The 23,705-nt window shown below is 37.0% G+C and overlaps 1 protein-coding gene across 3 annotated transcripts in view; it reads left to right on the forward strand.

Annotated features, from left to right (window-relative positions):
* The window catches only part of BABAM2 (BRISC and BRCA1 A complex member 2), a 178,190-nt gene that overhangs the window by 83,832 nt on the left and 70,653 nt on the right, over nt 1-23,705 (forward strand). For all 3 annotated transcript variants that reach the window (XM_015620717.1, XM_015620719.1, XM_015620718.3), the window contains one exon: nt 8,100-8,209. In XM_015620717.1, coding sequence (XP_015476203.1) covers nt 8,100-8,209 — 110 coding nt within the window. The remainder of the gene's footprint in view (nt 1-8,099; nt 8,210-23,705) is intronic.

A 23,705-nucleotide genomic window follows, 5' to 3' on the forward strand; every position in this document is an offset into this window, starting at 1 on the left:
TACATTAAAAAATGTGTCATAACTACAGGTTGAGGAAGTAGCTGTTTGTCAGGACATGGCAGTATTAGCTTGGATTGAGTGGATGCCACTGCTGCTTGCTGTTTAAGAACAGTTAAAATGAAGCTTTGCAGTCTCTGAACACTTTGTTCACCCCATTATCAGCTGGTGATGACAGAGGCAAGTGCTCCTGTCAACCTAAAGGTGCTTTCCTTGAGGTTCTAGGAAAGATATGGTGTTATTGGAATCTTTCTTTCCTGCAGAACTTCGTCAAAGTAATGGGGCAGGGATGTTTCTCAGGGTAATGTACTTAATGGCAAAACTGTAGTGTTTTATAATAAATTAATGATTTATGTGGTCTGTTTAGAAGTTAGGTTAGAATGAAACTAAACAAAAATTAAGCAGCACTCCTGTGTAGTGTTTGATAAATTGATGTTCTAAATTTTCTTGAAATCCAAACTGCTTTTTCGTGAATGCACAGAAAAGCCAGGTCTGAGATTATTGCCCAGAAATCTAGATTTCTAATATTTCTTCCTATTTTGTGGGTTTTTTTGTTTTTTTTAAATTTGATTCACTTGCAGATGTATTCCAAATTCTATAAATGCTGGTTTTTAATTTTAATCTGAGTGTGATACCTGATATTGGAGTAATGTCCTGGCTTAGGGTTCTCATACTGAAGTTTCATTGAGTTAATTGAAATTTAAGATCAACAGCATCTTACATATCATCTCTTCTAAAAATGTTAAATACTCTCTACTGTAGTGTCATCAAAACATACTCAACAAGTGAAGACTTGTATTCAGTCAATATGATAGAATGATCCTTGGATGCAAATACATTTTGTATCTCTTGTATGTGAAAATGAATATGTAAAAACATTTAAAATTGTTTCACATCAGTTAAAAAATATTAATTTTATGCTGCACCCAAATATTTACTTTATTCTGTGCCACATCTAGATTATGTATTTCAGATTTGAGTCTAGAATTTGCCCAAACATGTTTTTGACCATTGAAGAAATCTGCCTTGTTTCTGAGATTGTTTTTCAGACCTAAGTAAACAGTATTGTTGTGCTGAAAGCGTCACCACAACTTTTTCTGCTGTCAAACGAAATTAATCTTTATCATCTGAAATTGCATTAATCCTGAAAGTTTTGAATCTAGTATGTATTTTCATGGACAAGAATGTTATTCTTTCTTTTAACTGTTTGTAGTTTCTTACGCTTTTCCTTAACAACAGTCAATCATATTGTGAAAGTAGCTGTAACTGTGACCATAACAAAAGAAACGAGTATAGACAAAGCAGATTCATGTGTAAATGTTGAACAAGAAAACTCTGAACAATGACAATGAAAAGAACCCCTGGGATGTCACACTGTTTGTGTAACATCCGTCATTTTCATGTTCAGCTATTGATTCCCAGTGGTATACTTGGAGGTCTTGCTGATAGTTTTAATGCTCAGTAGATATTTGCTTTATTTTGTTTAATGAAGAAAACACAGTATGTTATCCTAGAAGCTTGCTTTTTAGGTTTTTTTTTTTTGGTAGGCTGTTCCCAGCCTACAATTTCTATGTAATTTTTAAAATCAGAACGACACTGAGCTCTAACATGCTTTGCGCAGTGTTTGCCAGGTGAATATTTTGCTGAGTTACCTTGGGAGAGGGAGTCTGTATGGAATGCTTTGATGCCATGAGCAGTGCACTCAAGGTAACTGGCTTTGTTTTCATTAAAGATCCTGTTTAAAGAATCAACACTCCTTGATCAGACCTGGTGGGTTTCCTGGAAGACAGGAGAAAGAATTTCCTGGAGAGATTAAATATTCTCCCTAGAGTGAAGCAGATTTCTCAGTCTCATTTGCCACTTCACATTCCTTAGCCTGCTTTCCACTAGTGTGTTTCTTTATTTCAAAAAATAAAAAAAATATTCCAAAACAAACACTAGATAAAGGAAAAGAGAGGGAGAACTTGTAGCTGCTAGTATCAAAGCTGGCTGGTGAAACTGCTACACAATAAGGGTACAAGTTGCTTGTGCTTTATTTTCGTGTTATTGCATACTGCCATTTGATGGGAAAAAGCCAAACATTGCGAACTGTTGTGAAGCAAACAGTGTTGTGTATTCTCTGGTGTAATTTACATTTCAGCTTCAAAACTGAATTTTTTTCTGATCAGTTGTTAATAAGTATGTTACAGGTATGTATCACGCAGAATTGCACTAACTAAATTTGACCCTAAGAAATTAAATTTCTGAATGCACATTATTCTCATGCGTTTCTCTTCTAGAGACCTTTCTTTTTTCAGAAAGGATCCTGAAATATAAATTTCACACTCAGCTTCAATGAAGCTGGCTGACTTGGTAGGGCTGAGACGTACCACAGGCAGGTAAGTGTCTTTTGAAAGACCTGCTTAGTATAAGCTGATTGCAGACGCTAAGATCAAGGTCTCCTCCCTCCATTCTGTTCTCATCTGTATTCTGTCTTTCTATTCCACCTTCCCCAGCAACCTCTATCACATCATGTAAGTTTATCCTTTGTTTATTTTAAGCGATCCCTTCCCCATTTGTTCAAGTTTTCCATTCCTTCAATTAATCATACCAGAAAAACAATTATTGAAGAGTTGTGAGAATGGAGATCTCACAAACCTCCAGCAAGAAGGAGCAATTAGCTGGGAACCTCCCTCCTCAATCTGATTTGGACTCACCATATTGTTGGGAGGCATCTAAAATATCAATCATCTGTGAGGCATCTTATTTTTCAAAGGAACATCCAATAGGTTTAACAGTTTGTGTTCTTTTTCTTCCCTCACTTTTATCCCCAGTTGCTGTGTATATTCACAGTACAAACTTAGCAGCCTTAGCAGAAGTTCAGCTCCCTTGTCTTAATTCCTGCTGTCCCCAGGGTCAGAAGCTGCTTGTCCTCCCCAAAGCATGCCAGTACTCTTCCTGCACATACTGTCCCATCCTTTCTACCAAATTTGAAGTTTATTTTCTTCTCACTTTTGTTAATCACACTAAACAGGTTCTCAATGCCACATCCTTGATCTGTACATCACCCCATTGCATGTTCACCTTCCAGTCCCATGCTGTCTTCATCTTGAATCTTTCATGGAAAGACAGTCCTGTTACTGCCCAGGACAAGACTGAAGTCTCTTACCACTTTAAGCATTACTGTTTGGAGCAGGGAATTGCACTTGTGTGCCAAATACAGAAATACCTCTTCTCTTAAGTATACTATAATCAGAGGCTGCAAGGCAATTTTTTTTTTTATAATGAGGAAAAGGTAATAACTGATTTTCCATACTCTGCATCTTTAAGGAAAAGGAACTTTAATGTACAACTTGGTAGGACTCCAGGCACAAGAGGAAATGGGTTATAGCAGTTATGACTCTGCAGAGCAGATGTTTTGGTTGGCCTGGCTATCGACCATCTGACTCATAATAAATTGTCAGTTCCAGTAAATTCCCAGTTTTCAATTACAGTAGGTAGGATATGAGAAAACAATGTCATTTAGATAGTGTATTTAAAGTGGTTTTGATAGTAATTTTCATAACAACTCCTACTAACTTTGTAAAAAGATTAAGGATCTTGGAAAGGCAGCAGCTGTAAACATTGAAATATGCATTTAAATGTAAATAGAGATGAATAGAAATGAAAACTAACAAATGGCTGTTAACGCAGTGCTGATACAATTGGAAGTAGAATTTTAAGCTTTTCTTTTGAGTTTTGTGATACTCAAAGTCCATTCATGAGGTATATGGGGGAAATATTTCTAAATGCCTCCAAACTTCCATTTTCATTTTTTCTGTTCTTCACTTATATTTTCACATGGTCTCTTGTTCTTGAGTTTTGAAAATGCATACTTAATGAACCTTTCCTCTGCACTGGCTATGTAGAAAAAGGGTAAATTAAAATAAAATACCATGGGTTTTCTGTTTATGAAGTTATGCACAGGATTTACTTTTGTAAATAGTTGCTAGGTTTATGTAATAGGAAAAAAGCATATGGGTTGAAAATGTCTAGATTTTTTTCCTGATGTTCTTTTCTCACCTCAGTGCTTTGGAGGTTTAGACAAGGATAAGGTCCCATTGTGCAAAGTATTCTGTAAACATAGGAAAACCCCTGCGGTACTTGAGAAAGAAAAATATTTCTTTTCAATGTTAAGGGGTATATCCATTTTTTTCATGTTTGATTTGAATGGACATTTTCATAAATGAGAAAAATACAAAAAAAAAAAAAGAAATAGCAGCAAGGTGGCAGAAAGGAACCATGAAAATCTGTATTGGATCTTTTACATTACGATGTTCTAGAAGCTGGGTTTTTTTTGCTATCAAGCATGAGACTGTTGTGGAAAAATTAATAGGTGTGCATTGTCACATGTTTGATCTCAAGCATTTTGACATTCAGTTTTTAAACCTCAAAATTCCTGTGGCCCAGATGGATTCTCTGTTCAGTTAGAAGTTCATTTTAATAATACCTTCTGTAGAGTCTTGTGTAGAAAAAGCTCTGTGAGTATAAAATGGCACTTTTATTTTGGCAGTTCTAACCTTGAAAGTTGACATTTATACAAAACTGCCATTCTGCATTCTTACAAAATCAGTTTTTCTTGAATATAAAATTAATTTGTTTAATAAAAGCATCTATTGTGTTTTGAGTTACAAATTATAAGAAGAAAAAGCATGGATGCTTAAATACTAAAAATTGAGATGTGACTTAAGTTCAGCAGCCTCTTTTTTTTTTTTTTCTTTTTCCTAAAAGGGTATCTTATTACCAAAGCAGTTGTATGTCACTCTCTCTTTTGAAGCCAGCTGAAAAACAGGAATAGAGGTGACTCACTTTGCTGCTCTATTCAGATCTGGTCTATTCTTTGATATAAATACATGTGCAGAAATGGGAAAAGGGAAGATGCTGTCTGTGCAGGGTTTGATAGGAAGCATTAAAACAACATTTGTTGTTGGACACCGTGGTGTAATGAAAAGATCTCAGCCCCTGTTGTGGGCAAATGTCGTGGCCTGGTATTAGAAAGTTCCATCTTCTCACCTAATCACTTACAGGTTTCAATAGATTACCGGGACTGAGATCACTGAAGGAGTTAAGTTGTAACTGGTTCAGACAACATCAGAAAAGTTTATTAGTTGAAAAGTTTTCCACAGTTTATCTGTAAGACATGTGGTTTTGTTTTATAAACGGCAGTTCTAACAGATACGCTAATGTCAAATGCAGTTCTAGCAAGCAGCTTCTTCCATATATGAAAGTAACAAAGCCTGAAAGCAATAAATGGTATGGTGTCAGATAGAAGGGAGTTTGTTGTAAATCTGTGGCCACCTCAAAAATAAGCTTGAGCAGCTTCATGGTGTTACTGCACTGCATCTTTTAAAACCTACATTAGTGCTGGTTTTGGCGTTTGGGTCTTTTTTAAGTAACAATTTTCATTTCTCAGGGTTATGAGAATGCATCCATTTGAAAAGTGGTAGTTATAGAAGAATGCCAATTTTTTTACATGGATTTGCATTGGACAGTAGCTGTATGAACATAACATGGTGCTCTACTGGTAGCAGGAGTTGCAGTCATTTGTTGGGTGTATTTTTGTAAATGGAAAAATATCATGTCTCAATTTATTGCTCTTACTACACATTTTATTTTCCTGCAGCTTAACATGCAAAGATACAGAGATTATTTATGTGGTTGTGTGGGTTTTTTCCCCTGGCATGAGTCTTCATATAAAGTTCACTAGTGATCACAGAAAACATAATGTAATATTACTGTGTATGTTAATGGATGCTCTAGTGGCATTCACCTAGTCTGTTTTGAAGTTGTTTTTTTCTGTTTCCTTCTTTTGACTTTATTCAATCAGTAAGTACCTGATATTATTCCAGAAACTGGTCTTACACATGGTGTCAAGCTCTGTGTGCACATCTGTTTTTAGCACTAAGCATAAATGAAAGACTAAAGAGATGATTTACTGTCCATGGCAGAGCTGGATGTAACACTACAGGTGGGATCTCAGCAGAGCAGAGCAGCAGGGCAGTATTCCCTCCGTCATCTAGCTGGCAACACTGCTTCAGGTCTGGATGAAGGTGGCTTTCTGAACTGCAAGTGCACATCACATTATGTTGAGCTTCTCATCAACCTAACCATTTTATGTACCTGTCATCTCTTGAAGAATTAAGATTAAAATAAAATCTTTTAAATTGTTATTAACATTAAAAGCATTGCTGTTTAATATCTCTTAATAGTTCTCGTTTGATTGACAATTAGCAAATTAATGGGAAAAAAACAGTTAATGCTATACTCAGCTTCAGGATTGAAACCTGTTCCTTATTTAATTTTTTTCCTTGATGATGGAAATACATGAAATACTGAGGAAAAAGTCAGGGTGGACTGTACTCTTCGGTATATTTTGTTGTTATTTGTCATGTTAATAAAGGTTTTGTAACCCGTTCTGTTTTCTTTAGTCCAGATGGTAATACCACTTAAAAACATAACACTGACGGGAACATTTTGGGTCACGAGATCCTGTCCATTGCTGTTACAGGTAACCACATCACATAATGCCATCTGTAAACTGATCATATCACAACAGGACAACAGCTATTGTTTGTGCTCACCACTCATATGGAGTGTTGTACTGCAACTTAGGGTTAAAACCATGCTCTGATTTCCACTCACAGTGTGCTCATGACCATTTTATAGACAGTTCTAAGAGTACAGTTTTCTTTCATTTGTCAGAAGTGAGCTGCACACCAAGGCAGAATTTAAGAAAACACTGTCAATTCTGTCTTATTCTTCATCTGAGACAATTAGGCTTTTTTAAGACTCGTTCTTCCCTGCAGCTTGTCACTGAGTTTCTTGGCAGGTAGTGTTCTGCACGTAATAGCTGATATGCAGCTCATCTCTCTGGACATTAACAGCTCCCATCCAGCCAGAGCTTCCAATGGCACAAGATCACCTTCCTGAAACCACTCAAAGGTCGCTTAACTTTTTTTCTCCCCACATAGGGCAGGGCCTCCTAAGAATATTTTAAGTAGTTTGCCTGTTCCTTCCTCACAGCTGCCTGTAGGACAGAGCATACCAGAGCATTCTATACCATGTTGGTCCTTCTTTGAGCACATATCTTATTTCCTCTCCTGTTTTTCCAAAATGGATAAAAACAAAGGCATCTTGACAAGTTTCTACATACATATGAACAAACATGTTGAAAGATTTATTTGTGAGCAGAAAGTGGCACTGTATTATTTGCTGTCAGTGAAGGTGACTGTACTGCTAACTCATTACTTTCTAACTAGAGGTCAAGAGAAGTTGTGCGTGACAGAAATACACTTGTTTGTACTGTATGTGATTTATGAATTAGAGGTCCTAACCAGAAACAGTTTATTCTAGATGATCCCAAAGCTGTAACTGATTGTTCTGATATAAAGAAAGCCTCAACTGTGAATACATTAACTTGTATTTAGCATGCTTGCTTTTTTTTTTTTTTTTTTCCTACTGTATTTTCCTGGAGTCTGCAGTCTTTGCTGAATGTAATGCATCAGTTTAATTTGCAGGAAACTGGGAGGCAGTGACATCTAAATATCAGTTTCTAATTGCAAAAATGTTTTTCATCCACAACAGGAGTTGAATACAATACACTGGAAAGTTTGAACCATAAACTACTTCAAAAAATTACAAATACAGAATGTGTGGTCATAACTCAGTAATATTACAACATCTAAAAAAATTCTTTGGCATTTGCATCTGGTATCAAACTAGGAATTCCTAAAAATGAAATCTGTATCTTTACTGAAATTTATAGTTCACCAAATTGAAGAAGAGCTACAGTACTGTATACTTCATAAACTCATAACTCAGTAATTTTATTTTGATACATTAGAGGAAATTAAGCAGACCGAAATACCTTTAAAGTGCCAATATATTAGGAAAGAATAAATTTGCAACCTGTTTTACAAGGGTTACAATTTCGATTTCTCACTTAAGCATCTCCTAAATAAATTAATATTTGACTTATTAGTTCTTATCTGTAAGATTTTAAATATTCAGTTTGTTATTTACCATTTTATCTTGCTTTTATATGTTTTGTATATTTTTATGTTTATAAGCTTTTTTATTCACAGGATGTGAATGAAGACCCTGGAGAAGATGTTGCACTTCTCTCCGTTAGTTTTGAGGACACAGAAGCTACTCAGGTTTTTCCTAAGTTGTACCTCTCCCCACGTATTGAACAGTGAGTGAGAGTTTTTTTCTGGAATGTTCATTCTACTTCATTTTGGAACTTTTCAATTTTTTCCTGATACATGTGATAACATAGTAAATGATAACATACTCTTGCTTTAAATTGCTTAAAGCTATAGTGGTTGCTGTGAGTATATGTGTGTATGTGTGTTGGAGAAATGACAGATCTTCTCTCAGCTAGTTCTGTTTGTATGTGATAGTCTTGTAGCACCACAGCCTCTGAAAACCGTGCTTGTACTTTGCCATGGCAGTACATTTTGAATGCCTTCTATGGTACAGCATAGTGATAGCTTTTGTCGGGGGGAATCTAATTTTTTTTGGGGGGGGGGGGNGGGGGGGGGGAAGGTAAGTTCTCTATATAAACATAGTACATTTGAATAAACTATTGTAGAAACTAAAAGGCTTGGTTAGCGATGCTTTTGGAATTTGCTGCTTTAGTAAATTGCTTTTTTCAGGAGAATATCTGAATATTTAATTTTAAGGGCATTGAACCTTACTGATCTGTTTACCACTTGGCAAATTTGCTGAGAAACAGATTTTTACTAAAATGGAAGACTGAGGACTAAAAATCAATCTTCTTTCGTTGAATTTATTCCTTTTTTGAAATTAAGAATGTTTTAATGCTTCCCCTTGTCTTCAGTATCTGTCTTGTAATGCTTAAAAAAAAAAAAACTATGTTAGACCTCTCAGGTATACCACATTCAAGCTGGTCTAGCATGGTTTCAATGATGTGTTGTTATTTTTGCTAATAGGGTAGTTGATTTCCTCTGAACTGGTCATGACTCTTCTGTGTAGAGGAAAGATGGGAAATACTGACTACCACAGCTTTATAATAACTTGGAGATAAAGTCTGTGTGAGTGAAGAAACGTGGTATCTTGACATTTTGATCAGCAGAATATTGATCTGGATAAACTCTTGGGTGCAGTTTAGAAAATAAAAAACAGAATTTGACTTAGACATAAGACTTCTGAGTAACTTTAAGAAAACATAGATTACATGTGCATGTGCAAATACACAGATAATGTATTTAGTAGTTTTCACATTTTTCATTAATTAATTCCTTTTTGTCAGTATCAGTTGAGGGAGTAATTGTAGTCAAATATGTATTTATCCTTCTATGTTCCAAAGGATTCTTTTTCTGAACTCTTAAAAGCAAATGGGCTATTAGTTTCCATTGTATTTCCAGCCGTAGTCGCATGTTGATGGTTAAGTATGTTTCAGACCACCCAGGTATATCTGTCTAAATCATCCATGAGCTAATGAATACATTGCATATTTTTCCACTTTTAGCAGTATCTTTAGAAAGATATTAACCTCTTGATGCCTAGCAGAATAGTGACACAAAGGAAGTCTTTGTCTTTGTAAAAGTCTTGCATTTTCTCAGTGCCCTGAAGAGCATCTGATTTTAGATGTGTGATGTGGAACGATACAGCAGAAAGATACTTGAGTGGTATTGGTATGTGTCTGACATTCTGATGTATTTATGGCTTTTGTCATTTATAGCTGATAGTCATGTTAAAATCATGCCAGTAAGCCCTGGAGTTCTGTGCCACACCTTGTCACATTATCTGTGTGTTGAAGTTGAGATACTTTACTCATCTAAGTTCAATCTGTCTTTCTGCATTTGTAACATTTTCATCACAGTATCTAGGTTCTGATAATGCATAATTACTCGCTTGTGAGCTGTTGCACCTCCCTTTATGCTGCTGGCTACTTCTTATGTGCCATGAAAAAATGTATGGGTATGTTTCCAGCATTTGTATTATTGTGCTTTAATAGCAAATATACAGTTCTCTCTTGTTCTTTTCCAAAACCAGTCTTTGCTGTGTTTAGCAGGGACTGACAGACTAGATACTTCTCAGTGTTTGGGAATTGAAGCAGCAATGTGTACTTCTTTATACTTTTTGCCAAAAGTACAAAAAGCCTCGAGAAACCCTCAGGATTAGTTTAGTGACTTGAGGCCATGGCATGTTACATTTGAATTGTGTTCTTCTTATAAAGGTCTTTCCTGCTGCTCACAGTAATTGTCTCTGCAAAAGCCATGTAAGCAAACTACCAGTGTATTTTTTCTGTGCAGCAGATTTTGAGGTGTACCAAGTAGTAGTTGATAGTTCCCAACATAAAATTCCCAAGAACTCAAAAGAAAGTGAAAAATACCAAATTCCCACAATTATTTTGCTAATACTGAAATATATTCACTTTAGGAAGAATAGAGCAAACAGGAATAGCATTTTCCTGACATATGAAATAACATTTCAGGTTTGTAGAGCAATAAGAGGAAAAGGGTCTGTTTGTTTAAAGTGAGTTATCTCCTGCTTTCCCAAGAGGTTTCATTGCTCTTGTGCTCTGCCATATAAGCATGCATTCCCACATTGCCCTTTCTAAAAATGATATATACCCACAGATCCTGTCAGCAACTTTGAGTCCTAGAAATGTCAATATAGGTTTTTTGCTTTGAAGGGTTTTTTAAAAACACATTTGCTTTATTTTTTTTTTAATGGACAGTAGGCATAATAATACTACTAAGACTTTGACTGCTCTTTGTTATATACTCCGGAAGAGAGATTTCCAAAATCAGGGAAATGTCTGCCTTTTATGGTTTGGGGTGAAGATGTTAGTACACTAGTTGGCTTGAAAAGGTTCACATATTGAAACAGCAGGTAGAAATGAAGTAGAGAAGAGTTGTGGATCATTCAAGTCAATACCGGTGCTTTATTGACTTTTATGGTGTGACATCTGGCTGCAAGTGTCAAGTGCATTTCTTACAATCAACCAACCAACCCTATATTTAGGGATGAGAAGTTCTTGTATTAATTTATAAAATAACTATTTATAACAATACATGGTTTAATTCTTTCATTAAAACATGCTAATTTGAAAAGTTCATTTCAATACTATTTTTTCAAAACACATTAAAGCAACTTTTAATATGTCCTTAATTTGAAATCTTATATTCTATAATTTTAAGAATTCCTCTGACTTTTTGTTGCATTACATCAATAAATAGATGCCAATAACAGTTACTTTCAATTATTTCAAAATTAGGTTGACTTAAAATAAAACATGGGATATTTATGAGATGTTTTTGAAAACCACCGTCTTTACTGTAGTATCATAGAAAACAGTTTCTGCACACTTCTGCAGGAAGTGGTAAACTGAGAAACCACACAGACCAACCACACAACTTGAGAGACTGGTGCTTGTCAGCATCCATGAGTGTGTCCCCAACTCATCCTTCCCTTCCTCCCACCTCAGAGTGGGGGACTTGTCTCAGGATGCTCTCCATCCTCTGCTCTGAGCTGCTTTGCTTTGGGAAGAGGGTTATGCAGCTGAGCTAAGTAGGCTCAGCCATGCCCCAGAGCATGATAAGGACCTGCTGGGATATTTACCCTTTATGTCTCTGATGCATTTCCATGAGTTATTCATAGTGGCTCTAAACTTCTTGGTAGAAGGCATCTTGTTGTTCAGAATTGCCTTTCTAGTGAAAGTATACTAGATACTTGTATGGGATGACATTTGTAATAAAACTGCCCGTCATATCTTCGTTTCCCATTTATTAAAAGTCATTAGACCCTAAATCCAAAGAATCAGTCCAGGATTGAACAGCTGATTTCTATTTTAATGCTTGAAAGTTTGTGTCAGCATTCTACACATGAATGTGGATCAGAAGATTTTGGAGTTTTTTGTTCAGAGAAAAAATTAAATGTTTGTAATTTTTTTTCTCCTTCATGAGTCATCCATGCTAAAGTACATAAAAATGGGTTCATCTTGGTTCACATTTTAACAAAAAACTGTATTAGGGTAGAAACACTGTTGCTCAGTGAATGCTGTGTTCCCTGTATTCACAGAAATAATCCTGAAATAAACAATATTGTCCTGGGTGGCTTTTCTCTGATAAATACACAGACATGAATATGCTAAGAAAACCAGCTGTCAGTAGAACTTGTTTTGCTTAAATGGATCAGGCTCCATGCTTTGGGGACTGAAATGGTCATTTTTTACTGGTCTGGGAGCTGTGCCAGAGGGTTCTTCGTGACTGAGAGTGGTATGCAGAATTCGGTGACTGCATTTAACCTTCTCATACAAGCAGGGGAGAATAACAAGAACCTGATCTGAACTCTTAGGCTTTGAATGTTCCTGTATGTTTTTTACTGATAAAAGAAAAAACTGAAGAGAAAATGAAATGTGTTTGCTTTGAGGTGTTTCCTGTCTGTTACCTGTGCTTTCTGCTGGGAGTTGGAAGAGGAAAACCATAAAATGTTACCCACTTGCTGCTGCGTACTGCCTCTTGCTATGTTTGAGACAGAGGGGAGCTGTGAAGGGCTTCACCTTTGAAGTTGGTATGCCATGCTGCCACCAGTAGAAACCTGCTATTTCAGACAGATTATGAATATACAGTCCTAAATGAATGGTTGTGCTTAGGCCTTTTTATATGCCTGCTTTGTAGAAGTCAGAAGATCTTCAGTTTGGCATACTAAAATGTGATTATTCTTGTGAGTTGATTATTTCAGTAGAATTGTTAGTAGTCATCCACGGCAGTCCATAGCTTCAAGTCCCAGAACGTCTTTGCAGACATAGGAAGCAGGACCGTTGCTTTGCAGTGCTTCCTGTTCCATTAGGCTTTGTTTGGTCAGTACCTGGCCAGTGCATCAGACATATTTACTGCCTGCTGTGTATGCCATGCCCTTGTCAGCCAAATCTTCAGAAACTGTAGCCAGTACCATAACTTGATTGCCAGTCTAGCTATGCTTTGTACTCTTCTTTTGTCCAGAAAATTATCCATTTTGCTGCTAACAACTTTTGATGGCATGTTGACAGCTTCAGAATAGATCAGGACGGACTGGGACTGGTAGTCAAAGCAGATTGACTTGTACTTCTATTCCAGATGTTCAACTGTACTGATTGGTTTTTTTTTGGTTTTTTTTTTTCCCTCTGAAGCTGCTACAGAGCAATTACTGGAAATAGTTGTAGGAGAGCTAAGATTATGTGTCCATCATCTAAATGGTGCTTTAATGCTGGATATGTTAATGCTGTCTTTAAATGGCTCAGTTAGTGAGATTTTTAAGTCAGTTAAGAGACTAAGCAATTAGACCTATTTGTTGAGATATGAAATTCTTGAGGCAGTTCAGTGGGACCGATTTTGTTGCTAGTAATGAGATACTGGTTTCTCTATATAAGGAGGTACAGGACAGTTTTTGGTCTGACATGCCTTTTGTGCCAATCAAGGTCTCAGTGTTCCCCCAAGTCTCAGAGCAAAACTTAGAGCTGAGTATTGGGAAAGGTTTGTGTTTTCTGGAGGTTTTGTCAGTCTCTGAGTGTCAGCCTGTATGTTTAAAGTTCTGTAATGTGATGGTGGAGGGAGTATTTTTACATGATATATCAAGCACTTCATCACTTAAGGTATTTTCTTGTATGGTTGAAATACACATACAGAAAAATTCATTAGTAAAAGATCACATAAGAAAATGAAAATGTGTTTCAACACAGCCTTCTTCACCTCCCTTTGCATACTTTTGACGAGGGTAGGATGGTCTACAGAAATTTCACAAATTTTAAACTCATCTGATTCCTTTAGCTCTAATATCTTCATTTAGTTGTTGCGTTTTTTCAGTTGTGCACATATTTCGGGCTACCCTAATTAAACATCCGATTCAGTATCATGTTAGCTGTCATGTGCAATGAGTATGCCACCTTGCATTGTAATAATCCATGTCTTAACACAGGTATTTCTAAGTATCGTTACAAAGCTGTACTCGACTGAAATACCTTCCTCAGGATTTTATTGTGATATCACTGCTTCTAGGCATGTTTATCCACCTATAAAGAGTGATAATGAAGGAAAAAGGGAACAAAGTAATTTTTTTTTGGGACATCAGACATTATTATTCATTAAGATGTTCTTGATTCTTTACTGTTACCCGTATGTTTGGACTTATACTTTGTCCCACAGTTTGTACTGTGAGATTGTCAAAAGCACTTTTAATTAGTAAAACTAATACTGGCAAGAGTATTGAAAGTTGCTGTCATCTTTGTTACTAGCTACGTCACTACATAGTATTCTTGAAATCTTCCTCTCTATCTGCAATAGGGGTTATTTTTTTAATTTCTTCCTTGGATTGTGTTTATTTTGATACTGAAATTCATTTCAGTTTCACAAAAAAATCTTAATTTTTTTTTTTTTTTTTTTTTTTTTGATACATACAGACATTTTTGTCTTTTTTACTGCCTCTGTTGTTCTTAGAGTTTAGAGGGTTGGAGGGTATTTTTATTGCCATTCAGACATCCCTTGTGCAGTACTGAAGTACCTTTCTTGGATATTTTCCTAAAACATTAGAGCACACAAAGAAGGTTTCATCTTCATTTCCTGTAATGTTTTTGTAGGGGAAAGGAAGCCTACTGAACAGAAGCAATCCATGTTGGTATTGAACTGTGTCTGTCACAGGTGACTGGATTTTTTTTGTACCTAAGAATTAATAGGAATATTTTGGAGGGTTTTATGTAGGATCTTTTGTTCTAAAGAACTTTGGACCGATGACAGGGACAGTTTGAACTCCTTGAAATGTTTTCCGTAACATTAATTAGACTGATGAAGGAAATTTAAAGCAGGTGTCATCTTTTTATTGTCTGGCATTTAGTACAGCAGTAATAGAGCAAGCAGGAGGGTCTGTTAACTGGGGTTAAATTTTCACCTAAACAATTCATGACTAGGTGTTTCTTCAAAATGGAATGGAAAAATCAGGTTTAGGTGAAATTTATATGTAGGGGAATTTGGAGTTTTTCTGGGCCAATTTATTTTTCCTTTCATTGACAACATAATAGCGTTAATTCTGCTTTAAAAAAAGGCAACAGTTAGATACAAAGTTGCTGGGAAAATCACAGTTGAAGCAGTAGTTTCTCTGTTGTTAAACAGACTTAATTACGAAGACAGCCTCTTTGGAGTTAAATTGCTCTTGAAGAGGAAAAGTGCTTCAAAGTTACTGACAGCATCAAATTTTAAAATTATCCGACAAGTTTGAGGCTTCTGGAAATTTATCAGTAAATGTAATCATAGAATCATTTAGGTTTAAAAATACCTTTGAGATCATCACATTCAAATGTAAACTCAACACTGCCAAGTCCACCGTGTCCCTAAGTACCACATCTACACATCTTTTAAATATCATCAGGGGTGGCAACTACACTACTTGTCTAGGCAGCCTGTTCCAATGCTTGGCAATCCTTTAGGTGAAGAAAATTTCCCTAATAACCAATCTAAACTTACCCTGGTGGAACTTGAGTCCATTTCCTCTTCTCCTATCACTTGTTATTTGTGAGAAGAGGCCAACTCCCACCTGGCTGTATCCTGCTTTCAGGTAGCTGGAGAGCAAAATAAGGTCCCTTCTGAGCCTCCTCCTCTCTAAGCTAAAGCACTTCAGCTCTATCAGCTTCTCCTCATAGGACTTGTGCTCCAGAATCTTCACCAGCTCCATTGCTCTTCTCTGGACACACTCTAGCACCTCAATGTTCTTCTTGTAGTAAGTGTCTCAAAACTAGACACAGCACTCAAGGTGTGGCCTCACCAATGCTGAGTACAGAGGGCCAATCACTGCCGTGCTCCTGCTGGCCACACTATTCCTGATACAGACCAGGACGTCATTGGCTTTTTTCGCCACCGGACACACACCGGGTCATGTTCAGCTGCTGTTGACCAGCATACCAAAGTCCTTTTCCACTGGACAGCTTTTCAGATACAGTTCCCCAAGTCTCTAGTGTTGCAGGAGGTTGTTGTGACCCAAGTGGAGGACCCAGCACTTCACTTTATTGAACCTCATACTGGCCTCAGCCCACTGATCTGGTCTGTCCAGATCCCCCTGCAGACCCTTCCTGCCCTCCAGCAGATGAGCACTCTCACCCAACTTGGTTGGTCATCTGAAAACTGAAACAGAGGGCACTTGATCCCTTTGTCCAGATCAACAGTAAAGATTTTATAAAGGACTGGCCCCAGTTCTGAGCCCTGGGGAATGCCACTAGTGGCCAGCCACTGGCTGGATTAACTCCATTCACCACCACTCTCTAGGCCTGGCCATCCAGCCAGATTTTTACCTAGCGAAGAGGGCACCTGTTCAAGACATGGGCTTCCAGCACCTCTAGAAGAATTCGGTAGGAAATTATGTCAAAGGCTTATCAATGACAACATCTGCAGCCTTTTCTTCATCCACTAAGTAGGTCACCTTGTCACAGATGGAGACCAAGCTGGTCAAGCAAGACCACCTTTCATAAACCCATGCTGGTTGTGCCTGATCCCCTGATTTTCCTGCACGTGCCATGTGGTGAAACTCAAAATAATCTGCTCTGTGACCTTCCCCAGAAAAAGGCCTAATGGGTCTGTAGTTGCCCAGATCCTTTTTCTGATCCTTCTTATTGATGGTCAATACATTTGCTGATGTCCAGTCAATGAGACCTCCTTGGTTAGCCAGGGCTGCTAGCAAAGGATGGCAAGTAGCATGAGCAGGTCATGGAAGGTTTTTCTTTCAGATCAGAGCTGAGATTTAGTTGTTCCACTGTTTTCATTCTAACTGGGTAATTACCAAAACTGTCAAACAGTAGTTAAATGAGTTAATTAGAGTCTTGGCAGAAAATGCAGTGGGTATGGAAAGGCACATTTATTCAACAGTTATGAAGACTCAGATATCCTAGAGTACACTTTGAACGCACTTTTGTTGTTGCGTGGGTATTTTTCCCAGTTCTTGATGTAAATGCAAACCCACCACTACAGAACGTGGTATCTTAACAAAGTACGCTTTCTCAAAGTTGATTTTTGCATATTTGGGATATATGGTTTGCTTTTTGAATATGGTGATTAAATAATTTGTTGTCAGAGAACTTCATTCTGATTGTGATCTGCACATGAGTGTTCTGTCTTCAAACTTTTTCTAATTTATCATTTGAAACAATTAACAAAAATTCAGTGACTGTTTAATGCTTGCTTCCAGATGGCCACATTCAATTGGTACAAATCTCTGACCAATGGAAAGTGAAAAGTTAAGGATTTTCAGATTTAATCCCTGACAAGTGTGAAACACAGAATTAAGTTGTGTGTGAGAGACCTCAGTTTTGATTGTCTGCTGTCTTCTCCCTCTGACCCCCATTCCCCCATTGGGGAGAGCTGGTAGTACCTCCTAGGAACCCCATTCCTGTTACTGATGTTCCAGGAGGGAATGTGACAGTACAGGGAGCATGAATTGAGGAATATGGTAGAGAAATGAGGATTGTGGAGAATCTGATGGGCAAGAGAGAGAATATAAAGAGAGGGGTCTTGGTCCCAATGGGTGATAAAGGATTGTAGTGCACTCTTTGACATTACCAGAAGGGCTGGTTCCCCTGCCAACTTGCCTTTTTCCCATAAACTTCTTGACCCCACAGTACTACTGGGTACCAACTCTCAATTTCCTTTGCTTTCTTGCCTCTCATCTTTCCTGCAAATAATCAGTGGCATTTTAAACTTGATGTCTTCTTGAAAGGAACACTAATACCTCCTTAATTATCAAGTGTAGGAAGATGCCATTTTCCCAAAATAAATCATGGCTGATTTTTGAAATGTGACTGTAGAATTTCTGGGGGTTTCCTTTTCCCTAATTATTGCCAAGAATGAATACAATGATTCATTGTATTGCTTATTTTATTTAAGGCATAAGAGACAGTCACAGTCCGTCCCACTACTTAACTACTACAAGCTGCTTGGCTGATGTGAATGTTAGCTGAATCCCCAGCTCCTTTGCAGCACTTGCACACTGGACCTACCTAGAGAAAATGTATAAAAGACATTATTAAGGGTGAGACTTTTTTGTTGAATAGTCTTTTCCTAGATAACAGTTTCCCCTTCAAGAATATTGTGAATTTCTTTCATAGGGACTTAAATCCCCTTAAAAATCACCGGGATTTGTTCAATTTTGAACCTGCCATAGGCATCCTCTAACTATACTAAATTTCAGCTATGTTTAAATCAAAGTGCAGACTATAGGCAACAAATCATGTGGCCATTGTGTTAATGAATGGGACTCCTTTTATGTATAGTTTGGAAAAACATACTTGTGTGTCAACAAAGAACATTACAGAATTTAAATGAGAGATCTCATGTGTGATATTAGGTATGTTCATGCAGTACGTGTCAAACAATCCATGGACGAAGACAAATTAAATTTGGCAAGCACTGAAAATTTAGATGATGAAAATACAGATTCTTTTTAGTTGGATTTTAAAACTAAATTCTTTGAGCTGGTTTCTGGTCAGGGGCCACTAAAAATACATGGAGAGGAAATTTCAGCTGTTTAACAATTTCAGTGGACGAAACTCTGTTAGTACTGTAGTTGCAGACACCACAGTGCAGTGGAAAAACCTGTACAAATAGAGCAAAACAATTCTGCTTGCAGATATTTGCTGTTGAAGCCAATGAAAGGGCTGTGCTCTTCTGTGTGGTTTAGTGATGTCAAGCACTACTTGCTGGAGGCAGCTGCGCTACTGCAATGTTTTCCTGACCTTAAATAGCCTATATTCTGGGTATTGCAAGTGTTCAAATATAAATGCAGGGCACGTAAGGACAGAAGGAGGCCAGAAAAGCTATCGAGGCCCCTTCCCTCCCCTGAATTAGTTAGTGTCTTCCTCAGGATTCTTCTCTTCTGGTATTTGTCCAAGACAAAACTGTTTAGACTAATTGTTCCCTTGTGTTGCCTCAGTACTGTTTATTCCATATGTTAAGTATTGCATATGAAGCAGTTCTGCTCTTTAGTGAGGCTGATGCTTGCTTTCCTTTCCTTTTCCTTTCTTTGAGGCTGCCTCTGTTATTAACCCTGTTTATTAAACTGTTATGCAGCCTCTGTCTGTCCTGGGAGGTTGCATGCGCCACAGCAGCAGCAGTCCACTGCTCTTCGCTAGACTTCTCCAAGCGGGCAGGGCTTTCTGGGACATTCTGTGGAGGTAGTTCCTTCAGGTCATGTTTTGGATCAACTTCCCAAATTATTTTTTTTCTTTTGCTCTGTAATGGGAAGATGGTTAGATGACATGAATGTGTAATTATGTAGTGATCCTCCTAATTTGTTCCATGGCTCAAACACTTTGTTTCTTTTGTGCCTGTAATGAATGTGTAACTTGCTTTCTACCTCCACAAATCCTGTTGTTTTAAATTGGTACTCTTGTTTTTGTTCATTTACCTATCACTTAGATTTCTCATGCTGCCTTCCATTGGTTTCTTACTTTGTTACATTCCATCTCTATTTCCTGGTTTCTCTTTTGGCTGTTTGTTTTCAGCTCTGCACACATCTCTGAAAATTTGTTTCATTTTCAAGAAATGAAGATCTGTTTTTTGCATATCAGATAGCAGTTTTTCCTGCAGTTGACATAAAAACTACAAGGAGAGTTGAATGATGAGTGTACATCCTGACAAAGCAAGTCTTGTTCAAAGTTTAGGTAACGTTTGATCTATGAAAACCTAACAGCCCTTTTAATTGTGTGATACAAAGAATCAATGCATGGCCAGAACAGTCATTTAGTGTTGTCTATGATTTCAGTGCCTTTGTTGTTCTTTATTTTAAAGCATTTAAACATTAGTTTTAAAAACACTGTTTATTTTACATTTCTTTTAACATTATTTCTCTTTGCAATTAATTGTTTCCATTTATAAAAATTCTGACAAGTATCACTATTTATAAAAAGAAGTATAAAACATTCAGGGTGTTTATGCAACAGTGCATACAGTACAACAGTGAAAGCAAAAACATTGCATTATATTGTATTTATCAAAGCTTGGATTACATATAATTGATAAAACCTTTTTTTCTCCTCTGTGACAGTATTCTATTTAGACTACATGTTTCAGCATTAAGAAGATGATATTTCTCACTACTATGAATTTCTTTACTTACTTTTCATAGTATTGTGTTAAAATTTGGGAGGTCACATCAATTCATAAAATATATCAAGTCCCTTAACCCAGGATAGGTGGAGTGGTTTTGTAGAAAATTCTTTTTCAGGAAATAAGTGGTAGTTCTCACATCAGAGTCACTGAACTCTTTGTTGCAGAGGAACTCTGCATCATCTAGGCCAGCTTCCTGCTTGGCATGGGACTGCCAGCAGGACTAGCTCAGGTTTTACATTGCAGAGTCTGTCCATGTCTTGAACACTTTTCAATGGAGATCCTGCAGGTTCCCTGAGGAACCAGTCTGCTGCTCTGCCATGCTCCTTAGGGGAGGACCTCTTCTGAATGTCCCGTCTGAGAATCCCAAGGCCTCAGTTGTCCCAGTCCTTGGAACATACATGTCCCTTCAGACTGAAGCTGTGCAGTTTGTAGCAGTATTATACAATGTCATTAGCAGTATGCCATGTATTGCAGTGCAGAAGGAAAGACTTTTTTTTTAGTTAGTCTCATACTTCTCGAGTAGCATGGATGGGTGAGTCTTGAGGACATACTGCTATCTAGGATTTGTTCTGGCTGGAGGTCATGATGAGATGGTAGAAAGTTAAATTAAGTTCTTATCTCACTGCTGTCACTGTGAAGGGGTAGCATGAGGAACAAGGGCATGAGTTTTCTGCAATCTGACACGTATCACTAATGCATAGTCCTTTTGGACTGGTACATGACATAAATTAGAGCAGCGCATGGAACCAAATATTGAAGAATTTGGGTGGTGTTACATCTTGCAACACCAATGCACATAATACTGGGAAATCTCTATTTTACTTTATTTTTTTGGCTCTGTGTACTGAAAGCTTCAAGTTGCCTTCTCGATACACAGATGCTAATTTGTATTTTCCTTTCTTAATTTCACATACTATAGCAGAATTTCTAAATAAGTGGATGAATACCCTGAAATAGAACACTAGTCACTAGCAGTGAGTGATCCTGGCAATGCAACTGGCATTGCTGAATACTTTCCACATACAACTGAGTACACTTAAAATGTTAGAAAAAGGATAGATTTATCCTGATTTTTTTTTGTTATACTAATGCTGTGAAAGTCTAGCATTCTATTTTTGTTCATCCACCAATCTGTTCAGCATATTTTGTTTAATAGTTTAATGGTAGATTCTATATGTAACCACCCATGTTACATCAGACTCTGCAATTGGAATGTTGTTTACTTTTCACCAAGACAACTCCCTGTTTTTGTTAATTAATATCTAACAAGGTCCTAAAGCTGACTTCCTTTAAAGTCAAGAATGTAGGGGTGTAGAGAGTTTATAAGCACACTGTGCTAGCAGAAGTGTCTTTTGTACAAGTGACCTGTTAATGGACATGGTTTGGGGTGGCTTTTTTCATTTTTATGTGTGCATATTCTTTTATTCTTCTGCAGTTTTCTTGGAGAGGTTATGATTGTATGTACATACCCCTGTAATAAATGGTTATTGTATTTATGAAGTTATTTTCTTAAGCCACAGAAGGAAATTGTGGGAAAGTCTTCTGCACCATTCTCTCACCATTCGTTTGGGGACTAAAGGAGAACTCACGTTTCTGAGGTGGTCAAATTGACAGTAGTCGTTCATGTCTAAAATGCATTTTATTTTTCTAATTTTTGGCAACAAGTTATCCCTCACATGTCTCAATTCCCACCAGAAAGGATCTTTTTGTTAAATGTTCAGGAGTTTTATCCAGGCTTGATTTGAAATTATGCAGGGAATACAGTATACAATTTCTTTAGTGCTGTTCTACTGATAAAATGTTTTACTGTCATTTAATCTGAATATCTGTTTTTGCAAACTTTAATGTGTTTATCTTCTTGGTACCCTTCTGGGATAAAATAATACCAAATGCTGTCAGGATGTGTGAATGTATCCATGTGTGTCAGAAAGACTTCATGATAGGGAAGCTAGAAGCAAATAGAGACTCCCTCTGATAATCTCAGTCTGTACCAGATAAGTGTTGCTAGACTTAGAAATGTTTTCTTTCTTTTATAGTAATTTCTTTTATTGCAAAATGTCTTCTCAGTTACCCTCCTCAATTACTGCCCTGCCATAACTGTATAGGCTGTCTTGAGGCTACCCAGACTTACATATACTGATACAGATTCCTCTAGTATTTCCACTGTTATTATTTCTGCTGTGTCCTCTAAAGAAATGGAAATTTAAAAACTCAGTATGTGTAGCAGTACTTTTTTTCCTACCATGAAAAAGATCTTTTTAATAATTTGGTATGTTTTTGAGCTTTGACCCTGCCAGTATATGTCAGTAACCTAGTGATAAATAGATAATGCAGTTGGCAAGCTGATTAAAATTATATCTTCAGGCAGGCAGAAAAGACCTTTTAATTTATTTCAGTCCTTAAAACCTGTAAAAATACTGGGTTCTATTTTAAGAATGAGTAGTAGGTAAATAGTGTTCCACCCAAAATCTGCCAGCTACTGATTGTGTTTGTGTTGTTTTTGTCTTTTTTCTTAAATTCTTTTGTTGTAGGAAGACATCTTGGCAGAGCTTCATATATGTGGTTACGTGCTTGCTGAGCCACAAGCAAATAATACTGTACAGTTGAGCATTTCTTCCTGCATCACCAATTTCTATTCTCTTGGGCAACACGAGTTCAAATCTGGGCAAAGATGACAGGCATAGACCTGTCTGATTGGATTAACTACTTAGAAACTGTTGTTAGCCACAGTAATATTTTACAGTTGATCTTGTGTTAAGTTTCTCAACCCATGTTTTCATTTTATTATACCAGCAAATAGATAGGTGGATAACTCTTCAATCCTAAAGGACAAAAGGAGGTTTGGCAGATCCAAATTTGGCTAAAGGAAGTCAAAGAGGGTATATGGAAATCTGAAGGGCAATGAGGCTTCAGAGATGACTTCCAGTATATTGACTATGGGGAATTTCTTTTTAGGTGCTCTATCATTTTTACTTGTGTGGCATTTTTGGGCTCTCTAGGTTCCTTTGTTTGGAAATAAGAAATAATTAGTTTGAGGAAGTGTGTTTTCCAGTCATTGTGTTCATTCACACCCGGAATGGAGATGGAAGTAGAATTAGTTTGCTTATCATTTGGATATTACAATAAAAAGGTTTTTGGATTAATATATTTAATCATAAAATCAGTGCTCTACAGAGAAATTAATGAGGTTTGTTAAGTGTTGCTAGGGGAATGACTTGAAATTTTTCCTTTATCATAACTTTTTTAAAAGCTCAAACAGTATATAATGAGTAGTAGTATCTATATTTCATATTGTACCATGAAAAAAAATCTATCTGTGACTTAAATTTTACTTTTCTGTACATTTGTATTTGTCTTAAAGTGACAGAAATAGCTAAGACGTGGGAAGGTAAAGCTATGTTACAGCAACTCATAGGGAGCTTTTGAGAAAGTAGTTCTGAAATTCAGGTGATGATGTTCAAGAGGTTTTGAACTCACTTTACAGTAAGGGTGTAGAACAGATTGCCCAGGGAAGTTGTGGATACCCCATCCCTCGAAGTGTTTTAGGCCAGGTTGGGTGGGGCTGTGAGCAACCTGGTCTAGTAGAAGGTGTTCCTG

The sequence above is a fragment of the Parus major genome, chromosome 3 (genome assembly GCF_001522545.3).
Source record: "Parus major isolate Abel chromosome 3, Parus_major1.1, whole genome shotgun sequence".
Lineage (NCBI taxonomy): Eukaryota > Metazoa > Chordata > Aves > Passeriformes > Paridae > Parus > Parus major.